Genomic DNA, 22,926 nt, shown 5'->3' with positions numbered 1-22,926 from the left:
AAGAGCAGGATGGAGGTGAGATTGCGGGGGGGGGGGGGGGGGGCAGGGAGCGCCCATCCTCCCACGGCCAGCTAAGCCAGGGCCCTCAGCCTGGTACAGCCCCTGGAAGCATCCCAGGCACACGCCCAGTGGGCACAGGCTCCCAGAGGGAGAGCCTGCTGGTGGGTCTCCGCTGCAACAGGCCTGGCCCTGAGAGCACTGATTTTATCAGCACACCTGATCCAGCCGCTTCTCTGTGCAGGTCTGCCTCCATCTGCACCCGCCCCACCACTGCCCGCCTTTCCCAGCCCTGGTTCCACTGGCGAGCACTCCATTTAGCCAGATACACAAGGAGGAGAGGACCGCACAACTGGGCCCCTCCCCCAGCCTCTCTCCCAGCGGGCACTCCTCCCCCGGCACCTACAGCCCTGCCGAGGCCTGGGGGAGTCTCCCTGGTCTCACCGTCTCAGTCAGGTCTGCTCAGTGTGGGTGAGAGGATGGTCCGGGCCACATCACCCCTGCACTCAGGCCCTAAAACGTCATTGGTTTTTCCGAGAAGTGAGTGCTGAAAACAAAATGCTCACCAGTAACTGCTGCTCACGTGCCCACCGTTAACCAGCACAGAATGACAACATGAGACCGGTCGTGAAAAATATTCTCTCTACGTGTTTACAAAGGTCGCCCTTGGCTAGGGGGCCGGGGGTAGGCCCTGTGAGGAGCAGGGGTGCTCTCCCCACTCCAGCTGCCACGTGGGTCGGGCCCCTCCTGGAATCCGTGGGCCCCTCACAGCTCCCAACACGGCTCCCCGCGTCATTCGGTGGTTCACCGAGGGACCAAGACTCCGAGGACAGCAGGGCCAGGGTCCTGGGGTGGCCACAGGAAGGCAAGAGGAAAAGCCCACCGGTGACACCACATTCTGCAGAGGGCCAGTCTCCCGCCGAGGATCCACTCTATTTCGTGGCTCTTCCTCTCAGTCTCAGTGTCACTGGTGCTTATTTCTTTTCTTGGTACTTTTAAATCCTCGTGATGCACCTTGACCAAAACAGATGGTAGAAGGTATTCTGAAATGCAGAAAAAAAAAAATTCTTCGTACTAAACCACATTTTTTGCCAACAAACAACCCAACTCACAGCGCTGTCTGGTGCTCTGGAATCTTATTCTTCCAGCCTGGAACGTTCAGGGTGTGGGCGGCCCTTCGCCCACGGCTCTCCTGGCCCAGCCAGCCAGCCTGCTTCAGACCGGCTTCCTGGAAGGCGCGGGGGTGTTCTCCAGCCGCCAAGCACGAGAGGCTCCCCGCCTCCCGCCCCTGGGCTCAGCCTTCCTGTTGCCCTCGGTCCATCCGGACGAAACCCAACCCACCCACTGGAACCTGGGGCTCATGCTCATGCCAGAGTCTGGGCCACTGCTCGAGGGCAGCTGAGGGATGCCAGTTCACCTTCCTGTTGGTCTGGATTTGGTGGTGATCTTTTCCATTTCTCCAATGTTTTCCCCCAAATTAGATTTGAAGTCAACTTCAACTCAGGAATAGCATATTTAGCACTAGAAAGACAGACTCGTAGGCTGTAACCCGAGCAATCACACCTGGTTCTCCACCCCAGCTCAGGCTGGGCAGGTGCAGGGCACTGCACTCCAGGCTGAACAGCAGGAGAAGCAGGTCATTTGAGGGGAGTGGGTAGGGTCAGGCTCTCACCTCCTGCCAAAGCCAACACTCCAACCCAGTGGCAGCTCCTCTTGGGGAGAATGCCGGCCCAGCATCAAACCTGGAATTTTCCAGGGAAAGCACAGGCTCAGAGCCGGCTTCAGAAAGACGACTGGGACTGACCTGTGGCCGTAGGTCCGCCTCTCTCCGGAAGGTTCTGGGGGCAGCTCTGTGTGTTCAAAGCAGACTTCCATGGCGTCCCCTTCTGATGGCACCTGGTCATCCCCCAGGGCTTCTGCAGACACCTGCACGGCAGGCCCAGGCGTGGCTGGGCTGGGGAAGACAAGAAGGCGCGAGCTCCTATAGCCCCCGGGCTTCCCCCAGGAATGAACTCACAAAGCTATTTTATAACTATTTTGCCAAAAGTAACTTCCTGGATACCAGAACTAGGAGAAACGTCTGTGTGATATAAGACACGATTTATGGATTTAGGCGTAATGATCGTACTTTGCTTTTCAAAACCAGTATTTATATGGTGTCACGTGGTAAATGATTACTAAGAGTACTAGACATCTCTCTGTAACAATTACAGAGAAGTGAGAAAGTTACTAAACTCAGCCATAAGATACTGAGTGTCTTTCCCATAATACTATGTCTCAATCAAACATTGTAGGGTTTTCTCCCTTAAAACGAGTCCTTGAAAAGAAAAGAATTACCTTACCCCCAGGGGCCTTGGAAAAATCTCTCATATTGTAGTGGATTCTCCTGATTATTTCACTTTAAACAGCGAAGTCTTGTCTGGGGATAATTTAGTCTAAAAAGACTTCAATCAACACAATTTTTAGGTGATTGTGAAGTTTCAGCTGAACACATCAGTTAATGAAAAGGCAAACAAATATAACACAAACTTAAAAATTATATCCAGGGGAACCTCCCCATAGGACATTTTGAGCAGTAGCATGTAGCACTCGGCTTTGTCAAGTTCATCTACCTACAGGACAAATGAAAAACCAGAGGGCCCCACACGAGCGGAGGGACTCACAGCCCGGGACAGGTTCCCAAAGGCCCTGATTAGCGATGGAGGGGAGGCGACGGGCCGGGTGGAGGTGCAGGCACAGCTGCGAAGCGTGAGTGTGCAGGGGGTGGGGCTCTTTCTGCAGGCCCTGCAGACCCCGCCACGGTACCCCAGTCATTCCCAGCACAGACCAGGGAAGCCAGGTTCTCCCCTCCTGTCCTCCTGCAGCAGAGGTGCCACACGTGAAACCAGCCCTATCTGTTTAATTCCTTTGGGTTAATAACTCCCGACCTATCTGGGTTTCCGTTACTGGCAGCTAAACAGGACGTTAAGTGACAGGGGTACCCTTAAAGTCTCCGTATCAAAGGAGTTCTACGCTTGGGAAGTGGCTTCATACCCTTTGCTCTTCCTTGGTTTATCGAAGCGGAAGTCCGCAGGGTAGAGGTGACGTGTCACCAGGTGCTCCTTCCTGTCTCTGCTGGTCCTAAACTTCTCTGTGCAGCCCTCCACCAAGCACTGGTACTGAAACAGAAACAGTGTCACTGCACCCTGACCCCTGGGCAGCCCCCCGGCTCTGGCACCACAAGGCACGCAATGGGGGAAACAAGCCCTCATGATGTGCCCTCGGCCCTTAGGTGAGACGGTCACCCACCATGTCCTGCCGCTCAGCCAGGATCTGGAACAGGGAGTCGTGCCACTCCAGGATGTGGGTGTCCAGCAGGTGTCCCGAGGGAAAGGCCCGCTTGCAGAAGGAGCAGACGTTTCTGTGCAGAGTGTGGTAGTGGTGCTCGAAGTCCTCCAGGGCGTCAAACACCTGGCAGCACCCGGCTACCTGACAGGTGAACTCGGGCACCCTGGCAGAGGAAGTGGCCTGGTGGGGATGCCATTCCACGGAGGACAGAACTCCCTGTTACCACACCCCTTTTAGTGGTCTGATAAAGCTTCGGATTTTCTCTTGCAGTCCCAACTCCCATTTTTCTAACAGTTATATTTTCACAGACCAGGCAGACACTGAGGAGGCCAGTCACACTGACGACGTAGACGGTGGTCCAGACAGAGGGGCGGGCAGGGAGGAAGGAGCGAGGAGGAGACAAAGAGGGGGCCCGCGCTGGGTCACAGCGCTCACCTGGGCCTCTCGGGATCCCAAGCGACCTGCGTGAGCACATCCTGGAGATAGAGGTGCCGCTGCACATCCCCGTCCTGCAGGAGACAAAGCTGTCCCAGTTCTGACCTCGCCCCATCTAGCCCCCGTCCAGGGCCCCGCACCGACAGGCCCCGCCCCTAGCCTTACTCCCGCCCCACCAGACCCCGTCCAGGGCCCCGCCCTGAGCCATAACCCCGCCCCCCACAGGCCCGCCCACCGGCCTCCGGTCCCGACCAGCCAGGCCCCCACCTAGCCTTATTTCCGCCCCGTCCAGCCCCTGCCCCAGGCACCGCCCCCGGCACCGCCCCGGCCCCCAACTGCCCTCTCCCTCTGCTCACGCACCTCGAAGAACTCGTGCTCCCGTGGGAAGCGTACCTGGCGCGCCGCAAAGCGGAAGGGCGTGGTCCCGGCCGCGGGGTCCCGCTCCACGGGCAGCGGCTCGGCCTCCCCGGGTGCCCCCGCCAGGCGGGCGTGTAGTGCAGGCGGCAGCTGCATCGCCCTGCGCGCCGGCGCCGCCAAAGCCTGTCGGCCACCGTCCGCAAGCCGGCCGGGCCGGAGCCGGATGTGACGTCACGCACCACTTCCGGCGCGGGCGACACAGGCTGCGCGGCGGGCTTGGCGGGCTTGGCGGGCTGGCCCCGGGCGCGGCGCCTGCGGTGAGTCGGGCGGGGGCGGCGGGGCCTGAGTCTGGGAGCACCGGGTCGGGGTTGAGGCCGGCCGGGAGCCGCAGCCGGTGCCCTGCTCTAACCCCGCGCCCCGAGCGGGGTCCGCGCGCGTGCTGGCGGCGTCCGCGCCGGCTCACGCTCGCTGTTCTGTCCTCCTGTTTGGAGGTGCCCTGCTTCTGGCCAGCGTTTGACGTTTGTGTGCCGCGACTCTCAGATTTGCACACCGAGACCCTGTTTTCCGTCGCTCGGGGTCAGAGTCTCTGTCTCATGGGAGAGTTAGGGGTCAACACTCGTGCAGCGGGAGGGGGCTGAGCCTCCCTGGCCTGATGTTTGACGCGGGGCTCGTCTTCAGTGGAGCTGGTGGCACCGTGGTCCTTAACCTTTTTTCGGTCACAGAGCCTTTGAGAATCTGTTGAAAGACCTCTCAGAAAACTCACAGACAGAAATGATTTTGCTTGTCATTTCCAAGAGTCCTTTTTGTTGGTGGTGAACCAACATTATGAACTCTGTGGAGATACACTGAAATGTTTATGTGAAATATGTAAAGTTTCCTCGTGTTTATTTTTTGAATCTCTGGCTAATTGCCTGTGCGGTGATAATGGCTGACTGGACGGGTCATCCAGGGGAAGACAGAAGTCCCTGGGCAGTCCCCCACTGTCTGCTGGGTGGGATTGCAGTTAGCCTTGACCCCAGTGGGCTGTGCGTCCGATGGGGAGGCCTGTGGACAGGGCAGGTCTGGCTGAAGCACTCAGCTCAAGTGTGCAGGAGATGCTTTGCAATCTTAGCAAAAAACCACGCCTGGGCCAGAAAAGGCAGCGTCCGAGGCACCGGAGTGCAAACACAGAACTGGAGGGTGAACGCAGCTGCAGGTGCGGGCGTCACGGCGGGAACCTGGCCAGGGCAGTGGTTTAGGCCTGTGCGGAGCTACCTGTGTAGACCAGGACCCCTGAGGGCCGGACCCCTGTGTCTGCATGGCTAGAGCGAGAAGGGACGGGAAGGTGCTGTATGCTGACCAAGGGAGCAGCTGCCTGCTGGCCCAGGGCCATGTGAGGTTGGAGTCACCAGGAGGAAGGGGCCCAGGCCGGTGGGGCCACACTCTCACTGGCTGCACAAGCAGCTCCCTGAGCTGAGGAGCAGGTGTGGAAACTCTGGGCTCCCACAAGGAGCTGCCCACTGAAGGCAGCCTCCAATAAGAAATGACAGAACACACCAGTGGGCGCCACCTGGAGGGCAAGGAGGACTCACCCTAGGAACGAGCCCCGCCTGGGGGTGGGCAGGCCCTGTCATGGGGGTGTGTGGTGTCTGCCTGGGGGACTGGTGGGCCAGGCTGGGCCCTGTGACAGTTTGGCTTCCCAAAGACCTGATACTGGCCAGATTCAGTTACTTGAATGGTTTTTTATTTATGGGTTTTATTTTTATAAGTGGCTTTCCCCTTACTTTAAGGAGAACACATTGTGATGTCGCAGAGCCAAGACTATGAGTGAGTTTCGGATTCACCATGACGTCAACGAGCTGCTCAGCCTGCTGCGGGTCCGCGGGGGTGATGGGGCCGAGGTCTACATCGACCTGCTGCAGAAGAACAGGACCCCGTATGTCACAACCACCGTGTCTGCACACAGTGCCAAGGTGAGTGCGCGTCCCGGAGTTTACACTCCTGTTGGGCAGCCTCAGCAGTGCCAGTGCAGGTGGCAGGCAGCACTTGACAGATGCTTTTCGTGGATATGTGCTCTGCTCAGCACTCCTGCTGACTCCTCAGTGGCCCCATCAGTCAGCCTGTTGTACAGACGAGGCAATGAGGCTCAGGTAGGATGCAGGGCTGTCTGCCTGACCTCAGACTCAGTCTCTGAACCACAGCCTCCCTGTACCCCCTGAGGAGGAAGACGCAGATAGTCCTGATTTCCGCTCACATCTCGACACACAGATATTCCCATGGGTGAAAAGGAGGCTCCCGGCATTAACTATGTTTAAATCCTTTTAAAGTAGATTTTCTTTCTTTATTAAAATAGTATGTAATTCAGAATTACACCTCAGTAAAAGATGACTTTGAAATCTAGTTTAGAAACCCGTTGTGAGCCTTCATTTATTTAAATAGTCTGATAACAGCACAGGGATAATTCAGAACATTTACTGAGCAGACTAGAGAGTCTAGGACACACAGTGACATTTAGCATATTATAAGTGGGTATTTTAGTTAATGAGAAAATGTAACTGTGAACCTGTATGTAGTGATGAGTTCCAGAGGAACAGAGTTAAATGTGTAGACAAATGCTGGGAGGTCGCAGCTCAGCTGGGGAAGCAAACGAGGGAGGAACCTCAGAGGAGAGTGCGGAGTTCAACAAGGAATTTCAGTGCATTTGCTCAGTTTTATTTTGGAGATTTAGGACTATTCCATCTGCCTGACGTCACTCTGATTGCTGTTTTGGGTTTAGTTTTCTACAAGATTTTTTGAGATTCCTGATTGTTGTCACTGAGTCCCTCTATCTATACTTTTGAGGTTAAAATAGCAGAGTTTTCTCGTACTCCTGAGGACTTCCTGAAGAAATACGATGAACTGAAATCAAAGAACACCAGGAACCTTGACCCCCTGGTGTACCTGCTGTCAAAGCTCACGGAGGACAGAGAGGTGGGTGCTGGCTCGGCTGGGTTGGAAGGACCTCTCTGTGTCTCAGAAAGACGGATGGATGTGTGTCCTTGTGGGGTCATGCTAGGCCGTGCAGCTTGTCAGTTGGGGTGACAGCCATGGGGCCACCTGACCTCTACTCTCTGACCCTGGCACCTGTCCTTGAGCTTTCCTGGCCTTGCACCTGTAGCGCGTTGAGGTCACAGAGGACTCCGTGCACCATAAAGGTGCATCGGAACGGAAGTCACTCGTGTTGGTGACAAACACAAGGTGGTTAACGCTGCCTCTGGGGCGGAGGGACTTCCGTTTCTGTGGTCCGGGCTGTGTCTTTGTTCTAAAGTGAGCATGTGTTACTTACGATGCTCAGAAGAGTGCAGAGGTGCCGAGGTGCCTGGGCATTCAGTGCTTCCACTCACTTCATGCGCCTGGGGTCTCGGGGGAGGGTGCGGCTGGGCACAGGGTGGCCACCAGCGCTGGCCACTGGTCTCTCGCAGCAAGGGAGGCCAGTCATGGGCTGCTGGGAATGAGTTTGGGATGCTGTCCTCCTGAGATTTGGGGATGTGGCACCTCATGGCAGAAAGCTCTGGGAGACTGGGCTGCAGCTCAGGGACTGGCAGTGCCCAGTGGAGGGCACAAACACGCCGGTCCGCAGGACTCCAGGTGCTGTGTGCTTTCAGACTCTGCAGTACCTACAGCAGAATGCCAGGGAGAGGGCAGAGTTCGCAGCAAGCACCGCCACCAGTGGCACCACCAACTTCAATGCCCCAGCCACAGCCTCTAAGATCTCCATGCAGGAGCTGGAGGAGCTGAGGAAGCAGCTGGGCAGCGTGGCCACGGGCCCCACGTGGCAGCAGGTACCACGTTGCCGCAGCCGGGTGGGTGCCGGGTCTGACTGTGGAGACACTCCTGTCCGGTCCTGGCTCCTTGGGGTGGCCGTGTGGCTTGTCCCCAGCCCCTCGCACTGTGATGGGCTTGGACACGTTTGTCTCACGTCCACTTGTATTTGTTGACCCTCACGTGTGCTTAGGGCCCCACTTTTTACACTGCAGACCTGTTAGTTTTAAGTGTTTGTACTGAAATTGTATGTGTCTTTTCTGTTTTTAAAACACATTCTCCCCAGTCTCTGGAACTCACAAGAAAGATGCTTCGAGACAAGCAGAACAGGAAGAATCTGGGCCAGCACCTCCCAGTCTTCCCGGCCTGGGTGTATGAGAGACCCACGCTTCTCGGGGACTTCCTGGCAGGCGCGGGTGTGAGCACAGATGCAGCTGTGCCTATAGGTGCGTGAGGCCTGGAGCTCTGGCAGTGGGGACCTGGAGGCACCTCTGTTTGCCTGGGGATGCTGTGGTGGGAGGGCTACAGCCCCCCAGGCCCTTCCTGCCCTTGGTCATGCTGCAGCTCACGATGCCCACCTTTTGCCATCCTCCACACCCCTGTCCCCAGTCACCAGTGGGTGGTGACTTGCCAGCGTCTGGGCTGGGTCTTGTCTGGCTTTTAGGAGAGCCTGCGTCCCGGGCTCTGTGCAGACTAGGGGCGACAGGCTGACCAGGGTCCTCCTTCCAAGCAGCGAGGCATGGTTACTGCAGATTCTCCCGCAGCGGTGCCAGGCTTGCCATGCTGGCCTTCACGTGTCCAGTCCAGACAGCCGAGGGGCAGCTGGGGATGTGGTATTTGCGCACCTTGCCTGCACCTCCCACCTGGCGAGCAATTCTTTGGGTGGGAAGCTGTGTCCCACCTCCTGCTCAGGGTGCACGCTTGAGAGGAAACGCGTCATGGTGCGTGCTCGAAGAGCGGTGCCCACGGGGAGGTGCCAGCACAGCCTGTGTGGAGGTGAGAGGCGTGGGCACGGGAGCCTGTGCTGCACAGGTTCTCCAAGGGTGGGGAGCAGGGTGGGCGGGGCAGGCCCCGTGTTGCCGGCCTGGGGAGCCAGCAGGTGAGATGCCACTGGCTCCCCTGCACACCTGGCAGGAGCCAAAGAAGTTTAAGAGCTGCTGAGGGAGTCTGTTGCTATGGCTGTGGACTTTGCTGACACCATGTTTGTGTGTCTGGATCAGTCAGAGGAGACAAGGTTCCAGGCCTCGCATGAGGCACCACCTCTTTTGGGGAGGCCCAGCCAGGGAGGGGAACCCAGGCACTGGCTCTTGAGGGCAGGCCATGCTTTGGGTGTCCGACGAGGAAGTTTCCTACATTTGAGGTTGTGCTACTGAGGCAGATGCTTTCACACACTGGCCACGGGCGAGCCTCGCTGTCGGGGTCCCCAGGCCGGTTGCATGGCAGCGTTCCCTGGGAGAACTCGAGGTGTTCTAGCCCATGTCACTCCAGCAGCCACGCTATGCAGGTTCCAGAGGTGGGATCAGTGTTGGTCCTCTGGGCCCGCGTCACCTTCTTACCCTGTCCCTCCCTGGCCCAGACTGCAGGCCATGACGCAGCATCCTCCACAGCCCTCTGGCCACTGCCCTGTCCACGTTCAGACCCCTGTGGTTGGCATGGCTGTCCTCAGCCCTTCCTTGGCCTCCCCCTGGCAGAGCTTCACCCCCAGGAGTGGGCAATGCGAGACGTCCCCCCGCTGGCTGAGTGGTGCCCATCCCACCTCCCTGTGGTCACCTTGCCATCCGATTCCCTTCTTAGAGCTGAGGCAGGTCCCCATCCACGCTGGGCCATCCCTCCACACACAGGTCTCCAGCTCCATCTGCTTGCCCAGGCCGTCCTGTCAGCAGCCAGATGGCGTAGCAACTGCCGTCCTTACAAGTCCTGCCCTGACCCAGGGCCTTGACATCGAGGCCACAGGCACAGGCGGCTCCCATGCAGCGCCCTTTGCTGGGTCACTGAGCCCCGTGCTCAGATCTGGTAACACAGCCCGATTTCCCTGAATGTTCGGGCAGCACTGGGTGGTCTGTGGTCCCCTCCTGGCCTCCATTTTGTTTCTCCCTCTGCCTCATCTTGAGTCCTTGCGCTTTGCTCCTGGGTCTCATGGATTCTCCCCCTCCCAGGTGACCCATCTGTTTTAAGGAATTGGAAGCTCCCGGTGGGGTCCCAGCTCTCTGTCCCTTACACAGCTCTCCTGAAGTCCTGCCTGTGTGTGGCCTTCCGTCTGCCAAGAGTGTCCACAATGGGCTCCTGACCTTCCCCAGGCACCCCTCCTCTCCGTGTGGTGACTGGCATCATCTGTATCTGCTTCCCTTCTGCTGCACTAGCCTGGCCCCAGCCCCCAGCTGTCACCCACCCTCCAGCTGCAGGAGAGGGCCTCTGTCCACTTTCCCCACTCAGGGCTCAGCACCTTTCACAGAATTTTGCATGGTGAAGGCATGTTGTAGGTCCATTCTGCGGTGCCCCAGCCATCTGTGGCCGGTGGGCAGTGAGTGGCTGGCATGGCAGGGAAACGAGTTTTAGTTTCCTTTCATTTGGCCTTGGGAGCCAGCGGCAATGTGTCAGAGTGGAGATCTGAGCCCACCTCCTGCCCACTACAGCCCTCTCTGTCATCCCAGTGCGGCTCTGAGTCAGGTCTGCCCTGCGAAGCCTCTCTAGTGACCCTGCACCCCGGTGAAATCCTGATGGCTCCGTGTGGCTTCCCATTCCAACTTCTGTGGGATGTCCCCTCACCCTGGAGCGTCCCGTGTCCCTTTGAGCTCAACTGCAAGCTGGCTGTGTCTCCCACTCGTACAGGCTGTGATGTTCTCCTTTCCACACAGGGGCGGGGGAGGCTGGGCCAGCATCTGCCCCAGGACCCTGAGTTCCCCACCCTGGGTCTGCACCCTCCCCCACTGCCACGGACTCCTCCCCGTGAACCTCAGCCGGGCCTTGGCTAGGGCAGTGTGGAGGTTGGAGGTGAAATGTGTGAGGTTAGGTTAGTAGCCCTGCGCTAAGGAATGGCAGCCAGTCGTGCCCACCTCAGGGGGTCACAGAGGCTGGAATCTGAAGGCCGCCACAGCTGTAGAGAAAAACAGCCTGGGGTTCAGACAGCAGCTTTGAGCCCCAAGTGACCAGTGCCTGGACAGACAGCTGCTGGGCTCCAGCCTGCCCTGCCTCCCTTGCCTGCAGACATGTGGGGCCAGCAGTGCTTCCGTGAGCCCCATCCAAGCTGCCAGGCCTTGGTTTTGGGTGCCCTGAGCTGACACAGCACCCACGGGGCTCGGCAGGGAGCCGGGGCTGGGGCGCCTTTCTCCTGTGCTGCCCCTGTCCTAGTGTGACCATGTGCCCAGCAGGTGTTGGGCAGGACGCTGAGGATCGTTCTGGACCGAGAACCGAGAGGCAGGGGGGTCCAGGCTACGAGGCATTTGGGGGACGGCCCTGGTCCATGGCCTTGATTGCCCTGAGTCCTTTGGGGTCTCGGAGCCGTTTCAGACTGTGCGTACAATAGAAACCACTCGCGTTTTAGTGATCAGAGAAAGCCTTTTTATCCCAGGTTTGTTAGGTTGTAGTGAGCATCGCTAGTACAATACGGTCAGAGGTGCTTTTTAAGCCCCAGCTCTGTCCTCTTAGATGTCGCACGCTCGTTCGCGTGCGCAGGTGTCTGCCCAGTGCTCCGAGGCTCTGCCTGGCCTGCTGCCGGGTCAGCGCCTTTCCTGGTGTTGGTTTTGGGGCCTCAGCCTTTGGTGTTCAGAGGTATCAGTTGAGTCGAGTGAAGGACTTGGTGTCTATATTCACGAGCACTAGAAGCAGTTACATGGAGGGCAGCCAATGGAAAGACTCTGCTGGGAGCGGGGGTCTGGTGGAAGGTGAGCCCCAGCCATGTCTGCACTCACAGGCACGCTGCCCCTGACCTCCCAGGAGTCAGCCGTCGTGGAGGACCTGCTGTATGTGCTGGTGGGCGTGGACGGCAGGTACATCACCGCCCAGCCCCTCACCGGGAGGCAGAGCCGCACCTTCCTTGTGGACCCCAACCTGGACCTGTCCATCAGGGAGCTGGTGAACAGGATCCTCCCAGTGGCCGCCAGTTACTCCACCGTGACAAGGTTGGTGCCAGGCTCGCCCGAGGTGCCCGTCAAGGTCACTCAGCCCTCTTCTGAGGAGAGTCTCTACCTCGCTGAGCCACACGAGGGAGACAGGTGTCCACAGTGCCCTGAGGATGGCAAGGGGGGCTTTGGTCGTCCACCTTCCCACCTGAGACGAGCTCCCACCCTCTCAGGGGTGCTCACTATTTCCTTTCCCCACAGATTCATTGAAGAGAAGTCTTCCTTCGAGTATGGGCAGGTGAACCACGCCTTGGCGGCTGCCATGAGAACACTAGTGAAGGAGTACCTGATCCTGGTCACGCAGCTGGAGCAGCTGCAGAGGCAGGGCCTCCTGTCCCTGCAGAAGCTCTGGTTCTACGTCCAGCCAGCCATGCGCACCGTGGACATCCTGGCCTCCCTGGGTGAGAGGAGAGCCGGGGCCCTGGGGCAGTGGGGGCAGCATGGCCAGGGTGCCCATCCTCCGCCCATTGCTCTTGGGAGGCAGAGGCAGTGCGGCTTCGTGTTTATCCCCAGAAGAAAGCCTGTCTGTGTGAGGAGGTGGGAGGTGAGCTGAGGGGCTCCTGTCTGCCATGGTGACTGTTGGGCCCTCGGCACTGAGCACCGCCTCCTCTGAGCAGCCACCTCGGTGGATAAAGGCGAGTGTGTCGGGGGGTCGACCCTGAGCCTCCTGCATGACCGGAGCTTCAGCTACACAGGCGACAGCCAGGCGCAGGAGCTGTGTCTGTACCTCACCAAGGCCGCCAGCGTGCCCTACTTCGAAATCCTGGAGAAGTGGATCTACCGAGGTGTCATCAATGACCCGTACAGGTGGGGCTGGGGGCACCTGGGCGTGGCCCCTCGTCACCCTGACACGTGTCAGTGCACGAAGAATTCCACGTTGATGTGTGTTTGTCAGAGTATTTAAAAGATGAATTCGTTGACCAGAAATAGTTTATTAATGGTCAAGCTAGCAAACTCTAGTGTGAGGACCTAGCAAGGAATCCTTTTCACGGTCGTGACGCGGATGGATGGCGTCTGACCCCTGACGTGAAGGCTCACGTACCCGACTGGAGTGTCTCGTTGCCTCCATTCGAGACGGAGGGAAACGCGAGGCCCCATGGGAGGGGGTGAGGGTGAGGGGGGCAGCCCCCCAGCCCTGCAGACCCCAAGTCCTCTCACCTGGACTGGTGGGTGTCCGGCCACAGTGAGGTTGGCAGGAGCACCTCCCCTCGCAGCAGAGAAATCCCCGCACCGAGGCCGGGCTGGACGGCCGCCTCTGCTGTGCTGCTTGGCCGCGCGCAGCCCCGCAGCCAGCAGGCCCCTGTGCTCTGCAGCGAGTTCATGGTGGAAGAGCACGAGCTGCAGAAGGAGAAGATCCAGGAGGACTACAATGACAAGTACTGGGACCAGCGGTACACCGTGGTGCAGCGCCAGATCCCCTCCTTCCTGCAGAAGATGGCGGGCAAGGTCCTCAGCACAGGTGAGCGGGGCGCTCGTGGGCGCGTGCTCCCTGCCCCTGGTTGTCTCACGGTTGCTGTGTCGCTTAATTTCTAAAACTGTTACCACTTGAAGGAAAACTTTTCTGCCCCAACTCCTCTGACCCCAGACATGTGGGTTTTCCACACCAGCAGCCAGCTCTCCAGTTCCCTGTGGACACCCAGTTCTGACACTTAACTCCCCAGGTCAGCGCAGGCCCCACAGGTTGAGGGCTCGGTCCCCCGGACTGCCCCCACTGCAGACGCCGGTCACAAGTATCGGGTCCCAGGCCGCCGGCACTTCTGTCCAGCATGGGCCCAAGTGGGGTTCCCGGGACCCCTCCGCAGGCCCGGTGTTTGCTGTGACGACCCCCAGAACTCAGGGAGGCGCTGTGCTCACCAGACGCCTGCTTTGCCACGAAGGGCACTGTAAGGGGCACAGGTGAAGAGCCCACGGAGAGGCCCCCCCGGCGACACCCGGGGGCCCGAGCCCGGGCGCTTCTGTCCCCGCGGAGCCGGGGCCCAGCCCCACCCAGGGCACAGCGGCACCACTGCCCCCATCATGGGCTGATGCAGTCAGTGCTGTGACCTCCCATGACTCGTCAGAGCTGGGTCTTTCGCATCAAGAGCCCAGCAGTCACTTCAGAAAGCCTCACCAGAGCCAGACTAAACCCTCCCAACCCTGTCCCAGCCCAGCCCTCAGAGGCGAGCGAGCATCCCTGGTTGGACTGGGAGGCCACAGCATTGACTGTGTCAGCCCATGACGGGGGCAGCTGTGCCGCTGTCCCCTGGCGGTGGGGTGGGGGCAGTTCCAGGACCATTCTTGCCCAGTCGGTCCTGGGCCTGTCCCCGGGCCTGCGTTTGGGCTGCACTGTCTCAGGTCCAGGCCTGCAACTAGCCGTGAGCGTCAAGAATGTAAACTTGCTTTCCTTTTTCCCTTTCCAGGAAAATACCTAAATGTGGTCAGAGAGTGTGGTCACGACGTCACCTGCCCGGTGGCCAAGGAGGTCATCTACACACTGAAGGAGCGGGCGTATGTGGAGCAGATCGAGAAGGCCTTCAACTACGCCAGCAAGGTGCTGCTGGACTTCCTGATGGAGGAGAAGGAGCTCGTAGCTCACCTAAGGTGTGTGTCCCCCTGGGTGCCTGCCCGCGGTCGGGTGCCGACACAACAGCTCACTTGTCACTTTAAACAAGGCCGCATGCCAGGCTGAATCCAGCCCGAAGAGGCCTGTGGGCCTCACACCTGCCATCCCAGAGATGTCCTACCAGAGGCCGGCGAGGGCAGGGTCTGCCCGTGTCACCCTGTCCATGGTGGCACAGCTTCCTGTCTGGAGCCACCAGCCCCCTCCTAGGGCCCCTGCCCCCCTGGAGCCCCATCTGCAGCACCCGCACTTTCTGGCAGCACCTCCTCCTGCACAGCCCGGTGCAGTGGTCCTGTGCCTCCACCTAAGAGAGCACTTCACCTCGGCCCCTGTAAACGTCTCAGCTTGGGCACCGGCGGGTGTGGGCACCGGCACTCCTCCCAGGCCCACCTGGCCCCACCTCGTCACCCCGCATCCCAGTTGCCGGGAGCCTCTGCGAGTCCAGGCTGTTCTCACATTCAGGGCCCTGCTGGTGCGGCCTTTCACCTTCACCCACTCGCAGGTCCATCAAGCGCTACTTCCTGATGGACCAAGGCGACTTCTTCGTGCACTTCATGGACCTGACGGAGGAGGAGTTGAAGAAGCCGGTGGATGACATCACGCCCACCCGCCTGGAGGCGCTGCTGGAGCTGGCCCTGCGCATGAGCACTGCCAACACCGACCCCTTCAAAGATGACCTCAAGGTGGGCTGCCCACCGCGCTCCAGAAGCACAGTGGGGGCCAGGCCTCGTGGGGTGTGAGCCTTTCATGTGCTGCGGGACCCGTGTCCGAGGTCTGTGTCTCGCAGGCATGTTGGCCTTAGTCCTTTGTGGGGTCTCTGGCCTCATAGCTGAGCTGAAATGTTCCCTCCTCTTTGGTTTTTTGATGTTTCAGGAGGATCGGTGTTAATTCTTCCTGCAGTGTTCGGTAGAACTTGCCAGCGAGGCTTTTCTTGTCGAGAGGGTCTGTGGTTTCCTCTGTCTCCTCCCTGCTCCAGGTCTGCTCCCATTTCTGCTTCTGCTTGAGTCAGTTTTGGTGACTTAAGTGACTGCAGGAATTTGTGTAGGAATGAGTTCTCGTGAGCTCATCTGTTTCTGTAAGGTTGGCGCTGCCATTTCTGATTTTAGTCATTTGAGTCTTCTTTCTTGTGCAGACAAATACACCTAAAAACTTGTCAGCTTCGTTGGTTTTGCAGAGACCCAGCCTGATGGCTTCCTCGGTTTTCCGTGTTGTTTCTCTCGTCTCTGGTTTCTTCCTGCTCTGATTGTTGTTTTTTTCCTTCTGCTTTGGGTCATTTGCTCATTTTTCGGTTTCCTGGATGGTTAAGCTGGGTTGTCGGCTTGATGTGGTTTTTTCTGCTGCTGTGAATTTCCCTCTGAGCTTTGATTTACTGCGCCGGGCAGTTTTGGTTACCGCGTTCCCATTTCCGTCTGGCTCAAGGTGTCCTCCAGTTTCCATTGTGATTTCTTCCTTGACCCATTTGTTTTTAAGAGCGTCCACCTTTCACGATTCGTGAATATTCTGTTTTCCCCTGTTACTGATTTCTGACGTCACCCCACTGTAGTCAGAGGGCACTTCGTGTTTCAGCTTTGTAAACATCACCAAGGCCTTGCTGTGTGGCCCCCTGTGGCCCGTCCTGGAGAGGGCTCTGTGCACGTGGGGCAGGTCTCGTGGTGCTGGCTCGCCATGTTCGGGTTCTCTCTTCCCTCTTCTGTTGGCTGGCTGTGGTGTGGACAGTGGGGTGTCAGGCTCAGCTCTCTCAGTTCTGCCAGTCCTTGCTTCCTATGGTGAGGCAAAAGCGTGTTTTCATAGGATAAAGTCCTGGAGGCCAGGTTCTTGGATGGATGCGCCTGGCCAGCGCATGGCTGGACTGACGGCACTGGCGCTGGGTCCCGGGCACTCAGGGCTGCCACTGGGTGGGGGCCTGGCGGGAGAGGCACAGCTGTTTGGTGTCCGTTTCTGTGGCATGTGATGGGAGGGTGTCACCTGCTGATTCTGTTTCCTCTCCCGTCAACTGCCATCCTCCATCCTCTCGCTCTTCATCAGTTTGTGGGAATCGTCCCGCTGTCTGGTGTGTCAGTGGCCCTCGTGAGTATTTGAATAGAGTGACGTGTGGACAGCGCGCCCTGCCGAGAACAACTGCGCCGCCCTCACCATGGCCTGGGCCTGTGTGCTGGCGGTGGAAGGTTTCCAGCCATCCCTCGCACCACACTTTACCGTCAGGGGTGTTTTCAGAGTGATTCCTCTGTGCTCTGCTTTTTCCACTTTGACGGAAAGTGGTTTAATTTCTTCATTAGGGTTTATCAGTAGATGTTTGGTGTTTTAAACCAGCCTCCAAGATTGAGAGTCTGCTTTTCTAGTTTGTGATGCAGGGTTGGGTAGGGGTCAGGACCTGATGCTTTTCCATTTCTCTGTCCCCAAGATTGACCTGATGCCTCATGACCTGATCACCCAACTTCTGCGGGTTCTGGCCATCGAGACCAAGCAGGAGAAGGCCATGGTCCATGCCGACCCCACTGAGCTCTCACTGACCGGCCTGGAGGCCTTCTCCTTCGACTACGTGGTGAAGTGGCCCCTGTCTCTGATCATCAACAGGTGGGCGGCAGGGTCTCCACGTCTGATTGTGCCCCTCGGGGTTACTGGCCACCTAGGGCACGCTCCATACTGTGAGCCTCTCAGACGATGTCTGGCGCCATCAACGACCAGCGGCGTCAGTCAGATGCCGCTGCCTTTTCCCTCCTGGCAGGAAGGCCCTGACGCGCTATCAGATGCTCTTCAGACACATGTTCTACTGCAAGCACGTGGAGCGGCAGCTCTGCAACGTTTGGGTCAGCAACAAAGCCGCCAAGCAGTGCTCTCTGCACTCGGCCAAGTGGTGCGTCCTGTCTGCTCCCAGGGTTCCCACCGGGCAGAGCCACGCCCTCCCCATAGCCTGAAGACAGAGATCTGGGGATGCGCGTTCACAGCTTCTAATTTAGGACCTTTCCTGCTGCACAGGATGGCTGGGTGCTTGGCTAGTGGAGTGGCCGAGCCCGTGTGAGCCACCGCCGCTCAGTGGTGGGAACTGTTGAGGGGGTGGACCCTGACAACGCATCACACACTCAGTGGGGGTGGTCCCTGACAACGCATCGCATATTCGGCAGGGGGGCGGGGGGCGGACCCTCAGGCACAGGGGCTGCAGCCTTGCGTCTGTGACCTGCACCCTCGCGCAGGTTCGCTGGTGCCTTCACGCTGCGGCAGCGGATGCTCAACTTCGTCCAGAACATCCAGTACTACATGATGTTCGAGGTGATGGAGCCGACCTGGCACGTCCTGGAGAAAAACCTGAAATCCGTGAGTGTGGCCTACTCGTAAAGGCACTTAGTAGTGTCTCCAGACAGGGAGCAGGTCAGGCGCCAGGGAGGGGCTGACCCCACAGCTCCCGAGACGCCACCAGAGCATCGTCAGGAGAGGTGGCCATGGGGGTTTCCCTCCAGGGTGACCAGGGTTTAGGGCCACTAGGAGTCTGGCTGCCGGAGGAGCACGTGTGTTCCCGTGGGGCCTCACAGCTGGGCTGGCGCTCCTGTCCAGGGCTGCCAGCCACAGGGTTCACGCCCCAAGTTCTAGGAGTGGGAAGGGCACAGAGCACTTCTTTCTGTGTTTCCTCTCTTAAAAAGCTTGGCGCTTTGGGGGGCACGTTTGGCGTGTGCTTTTAGCGGTATTTTGAAGTCTTCCCGCAAAGACCCTGGGAAGATTCGTGCACGGGGCTGTGCCTGGCACAGTCATTCTGAGAAAAGGCCGGTGTCCGCTGCCCAGGCCTCCAACATCGACGATGTGCTGGGGCACCACGCGGGCTTCCTGGACAGCTGTCTGAAGGACTGTATGCTGACCACCCCCGCGCTGCTCAGGGCCTTCTCCAAGCTCATGTCCGTGTGCGTCATGTTCACCAACTGCATGCAGGTGCGCCCACTGGGCTCGGGGCTTGGGACCTGGGGGCTCCAGCTGGGTGGGCGGCGGCGGGCCATGAGCATGTGACCTGAGTCCTGCAGAGCCTGTCCCGGACGCACAGGGACAGCGTTTCCCTTGGAGCTGAGTGGTCATAGTTGGCGCACATTTCTTCCTGACCCCCAAGAGATTCACGCAGAGCATGAAGGTGGACAGTGAGCTGGGCGGCCTGGCGCTGGAGCGCAGCGCGGTGCCGGGGCCGCCCGTGGAGGAGGCTGAGCACCCAGAGGAGCGCGCCCGCAGGGAGCTTGCCCGCAAGGTGAGTGGCCTTTCAGTTTGTTTCGGAGACCCTCCTGTTCCCGCTGAGATCTGACACCATTAGGATCGCAGCACTCAGACCTGACCCACTGCCATCCTTCCTGGCTTCCCGCTGAGTAAAATAAAGACCATCTTAAATTAGGTTCCAAACACAAACCAGAGTATCTCCCCACCGCTTCATGTAAACCTCAGTTCTCTATGCCCGGAGCGAGGCCACGTTACCAGAGTGGTGCTGTGGGGCTGAGCCAGGAGGCCACCTGTGGAGGCTCGGGGCTGCGGGCCTTGCGGTCACGGTGGCTGGAGTCTTTCCGTAACCAGGAGGGTCAGGTGGTCAGCAGGGAGTGGGGAGGTCAGCCCAGGCAGGCACTCTGGGTTCCCTGCTCTGTGCTCTGTGCTGAGCGGCGGCCAGGAGACAACACCATCGGCTTGAGAATCTGAGCTACAGGGAGAAACTTGCCGTCCACAGACGTCCGCGGGCCTGCTGCCCAGACTGTGTCTCTGCATCCTGCCGTCTTGAGTTTTCACGGTGCCCTGACCCTCTATCTCTTGTCACCTGAAAACTTCCCGAGATATGTTCTCCTATTTGAAAGAAAAAGAGAAGAGAAGGGAGGATGAGCAGCAGGAGGGCTTCTGTGTCTTGCAGTGCCTGGCTGAGCACGTTGACACGCCGCAGCTGGCCTCCAGCTTCGAGGCCACCATCAGTAAGTTTGACCAGAATTTCTCGGCCCATCTGCTGGACCTCCTGGCCCAGCTGAGCCTCTATAGCACCAGCGACTGCGAGCACGGCATGGCCAGCGTCATCTCCAGGTGGGTGTCGTTGCCTCCAGCCCCGCGGAAAGGGTGCCCTTTCTACCACACACAGTGACCGCAGGGCCCACACCTGCGTCTGCTCCCTGCCCCGCCACGTCCTCTCACCATCACGGAGGTGTGACTGAGGCCGTGTCTACTCTGCCAAGGATGCTGTCCTTGGCTTTGTCATGCTGCTGCTGGTCACTTGTCATTCGCTGGAGAGACGGTCTGTGTGTGTTCACAGGTGTGTCCTGTGTGTGTTGACCAGTACAAGTCAGGCCACCCCGTCAGCACCCCTAGTTTGTGTGTCTCACCACAGCCAGGACCCAGGATGCTGACCAGGCCCCTTGGGCCCCAGCCCTGGCCATCACCCTGGCTAGGTGAACAGTGGGAGGTGCTGTCCTCCTGATGTCAGCTGGTCAGAAGATTGCTGGGAGGGTCAGTAAGGGTCAGGGAAGTGCTCACTCAGCCTTCCATGTTGGGTGTGGGGGTCTGGCCACACCTCTCAGGCCAGCACCTCAAGGGCCATGATGCTGCAGTCCTGGGGTACACATCTGGGGAGCCCGGGGCAGCCCGTGTACAGGAGTCAGAGGAATCTGGGAGGAACCCTGGGTAGGGCTGTGCAGAAGTGGTGAGGACGGGTGCATGGTGATCAGCGGGCTGGTCGGTGCGGCTTATGGTTCTGCGGCTGGCAGGTTTCTGTTGCACCAAGGACCCTGGGTGCACAGCTCCTCAGAGCGGAGGTGATGGGCCTGCTCACTGGGTGGAGGTCGGGGGGCGATCGTTCCCTGGGAAGGCTCCTGTTGGGTGGCCTTAGGTAGAGCCAGACATTGGGACTGCCCTGTTCCACCCACACCCACAGGCGTCCTGATGTCCTGGGCACCAGGGTTCAGGGAGCCCCGATGTCCAGGGGCTGGAGATGTTTGTCTTGCCTTTAGTTTCCCTAAGTGTGTAAGTTCAGTCTCCGTGTTGCAGATGAAGGCTGTGTGGAGCCTGGGGCCGTGTTTGTGTGCTGGTGACTGAGTGCCCTCCTGTCCAGGGCGGAGCCAGCCCTTCACCGTGGTGGGGAAAGGAGGGTCACCTGCAGGGCCACTGAGGGAGGAATCTCCACCCCGACCTGGGGGCGTCTGCAGGGACACAGCCTGCTTTCCCCCACAGGCTCGACTTCAACGGCTTCTACACCGAGCGGCTGGAGCGCCTGTCCGCAGAGAGGAGCCAGAAGGCGGCCCCCGCAGCGCCCGTGCCACGGGGGCCCCCAGCTCCAACGCCCAGGATCGCAGTCACCGCACAATGAGGCCGGCCGCAGCATCGCAGCCCCAGTGGCATGAGCGAATGGGTTTGGAGGTTTTCCCCAGACATTCCTGGGTCGCATGTGCCCCGGGTTCTGTTTAAACATACAGCGTGCAGTCCCCTGCGCTCAGCTCCCATCTCTGGGTTCACAATCCCAGACAGGTCTGCTCTCCTGCGTGCTCTCCCGAATTGAAGTCATCCTGAAGAGTGTGTTGGTCTCAAATAAGATAAAGTAAAAACACATGGCTTTTGGGCAACATCAGGACAGTCACCAAGATGCCATGTGGGGGAGGTGTGGGCCTGGTGTCCCCACCTGTTGGTGTGACCGGGGGATGGGCCCCCGGGGTCAGCCTGGCCCCTCCAGCCGGCTGGCTTGCTCCAGGCAGCAGAGGGCAGCATGGCCCACGCCCTGTAGCGGGAACCGCCTGGGTGCATCTCCCAAGTGCCCGCAGAGCAGAGGAAGAGCTACCCTGCTGCGGCTGAGGCCCAGGCCCTCGTCCATTAGGCCCAGCCGTGTCCGGCCCCCTCGACAGGCAGTAGGGGGAATGGCCAGCCCCAGTGTGACCTGCCTTGAACATCTATGTGCTCTGCTCCCAGCCAAGCTGCCCCTTCCTGCTGAATTCCATGCATGTTATTTTCAAAATTCACTTCTGACCCCTGCTCTGTCCAGGTGGACCCTGGGCAGATGAGGTGGCATGACGGGGTTCTCCAAGGGAGGGGGGCACCCCTCCCTGAGTGGCTGGACTCCTGCCACAGACTGCTTCCTCTTTTAAGCTACAGTGTGGACAAGTATGACCTGTGCGTAAACAAGTTTACAACCCAAGTTGCCACAGTCCTGGCTTGTGCAACACGGGGGCTGACCAGAGCCAGCTGCTGGCCCTCCTGCCCAGCCCCGAGGCCCAGACCCTGGGGTCCCTGTCCTCAGACACCTCCAGTTGCAGGTGGTGGCGGCAGAGGGGCGCATCCTGGAGGCTGGGTGGGGGGTCCTTGTGATGAGGGAGGTCCTGGCTGCCATCGCTGAGTCCCTGTTAGTTAGCTGCGCGTTGTGGTCAGTACACAGTCCCAGTGGCTGGTGTTTTTGCCCAAATAGGGACATGCTGCCTTTGAACTTCTGCTATCAGATGACGTGCAGTGTATGACCAAGGAAGAGAAGTAAACTTGTCGGGGATTTTGGGTGGCTCGTGTGCCTGGTTGTACGGCTATGTGAGCTGGGGGACAGGTGCTGCCTGTGCCCTGCTCGCTCTGGCCGCAGGGCCTGTCCCCTGCCCCAGACACACCGTGTGTGCGCAAGCTCCTCCCGCCTTGTTTCTTTCGCCATTCACTTCATGGGAGATGACGGTCTGCTGAGCTGGGACCTCTGGTCTGGTACCAGCTGTGGGTGCCACTCCATTTCACCTGACACTTTGACATGCTCCACTGTCCATCCCAGGGAACACGTCCAGGATAAGGTTTGGGTGCCACCGGCCGGCTTAGCCACAGAAGGCCTGGGTCCCAGGTCCCTGGCCAGAGTAGGGCAGCCCCATCCACCCAGGGCTGGCAGGAACGAGGGGACGCACCAGCGGGCAGGCTGCATCCAGTTGCTGTGCCAGGAGCTGCAGGCCTTGACCCGTAGGGACCCAGAGCTGCCCACTGGGCCCGCGGCCTCCACGCTTGCCCTCTCCACAGGGCTCCCTGTGTGAGGCAGCTGCCCAGCGCCTGGCCTGGAGCCCTACCTGTGTGCTCCCCCTGCTCAGTCTCCCCAGTGAGGCCTCAGGAGCCTGCGGGCAGGACCCAGGGCCTGGAGGGACACCCACCCCATAGGGCTGGCCACAGACAGCTGGAGCTTTCTGTTCCCCGTAAGTCAAGGTGCACCTCCCAAACCTTGCTCCCTGACAGAGGCTCCTCCCCCACAGACAATCTTCCTGTCACTTATGCTCCTCCCCTCCCCCAGCAGGGCCAGCACCCCAGCCCGTTTCCTCACCTGCATGGGGATGCAGAGTTACAGGAGTGCCCCGGGTTAGTCTGTCCACTTCC

General features: G+C 59.3%; 2 protein-coding genes across 4 annotated transcripts; one reads left to right on the top strand and one right to left on the bottom strand.

Moving 5' to 3' along the window:
* Window positions 1–625: 625 nt before the first annotated feature.
* ZNF511 (zinc finger protein 511) lies at window positions 626–4,336 on the bottom strand. Of its 2 annotated transcripts, none has more exons than XM_064488583.1 (6): window positions 4,120–4,336; window positions 3,760–3,833; window positions 3,286–3,487; window positions 3,031–3,155; window positions 1,802–1,951; window positions 626–1,040 (listed from the first exon to the last, which is right to left on the bottom strand). In XM_064488583.1, the coding sequence occupies exons 1-6, from the start codon at window positions 4,270–4,272 to the stop codon at window positions 962–964; spliced, it is 783 nt and encodes a 260-aa protein (XP_064344653.1). In that variant the 5' UTR covers window positions 4,273–4,336; the 3' UTR covers window positions 626–961. The 2 variants fall into 2 exon arrangements, with proteins under 2 accessions (XP_064344653.1, XP_064344654.1); XM_064488584.1 differs by having other exon boundaries at window positions 4,153–4,327.
* Window positions 4,327–22,086, top strand: TUBGCP2 (tubulin gamma complex component 2). Of its 2 annotated transcripts, none has more exons than XM_064488581.1 (18): window positions 4,327–4,433; window positions 5,886–6,068; window positions 6,937–7,065; window positions 7,740–7,916; window positions 8,183–8,342; window positions 11,807–12,014; window positions 12,216–12,415; window positions 12,632–12,821; window positions 13,328–13,473; window positions 14,414–14,594; window positions 15,116–15,296; window positions 17,015–17,187; window positions 17,339–17,467; window positions 17,805–17,925; window positions 18,388–18,531; window positions 18,704–18,835; window positions 19,478–19,641; window positions 20,782–22,086. In XM_064488581.1, the coding sequence occupies exons 2-18, from the start codon at window positions 5,919–5,921 to the stop codon at window positions 20,915–20,917; spliced, it is 2,721 nt and encodes a 906-aa protein (XP_064344651.1). In that variant the 5' UTR covers window positions 4,327–4,433; window positions 5,886–5,918; the 3' UTR covers window positions 20,918–22,086. The 2 variants fall into 2 exon arrangements, with proteins under 2 accessions (XP_064344651.1, XP_064344652.1); XM_064488582.1 differs by having other exon boundaries at window positions 4,394–4,433; window positions 5,889–6,068.
* The last annotated feature ends 840 nt before the right edge of the window (window positions 22,087–22,926 follow it).

The sequence above is a fragment of the Camelus dromedarius genome, chromosome 8, assembly GCF_036321535.1.
Source record: "Camelus dromedarius isolate mCamDro1 chromosome 8, mCamDro1.pat, whole genome shotgun sequence".
Lineage (NCBI taxonomy): Eukaryota > Metazoa > Chordata > Mammalia > Artiodactyla > Camelidae > Camelus > Camelus dromedarius.
This window is presented reverse-complemented; position numbering and strand designations above follow the sequence as displayed.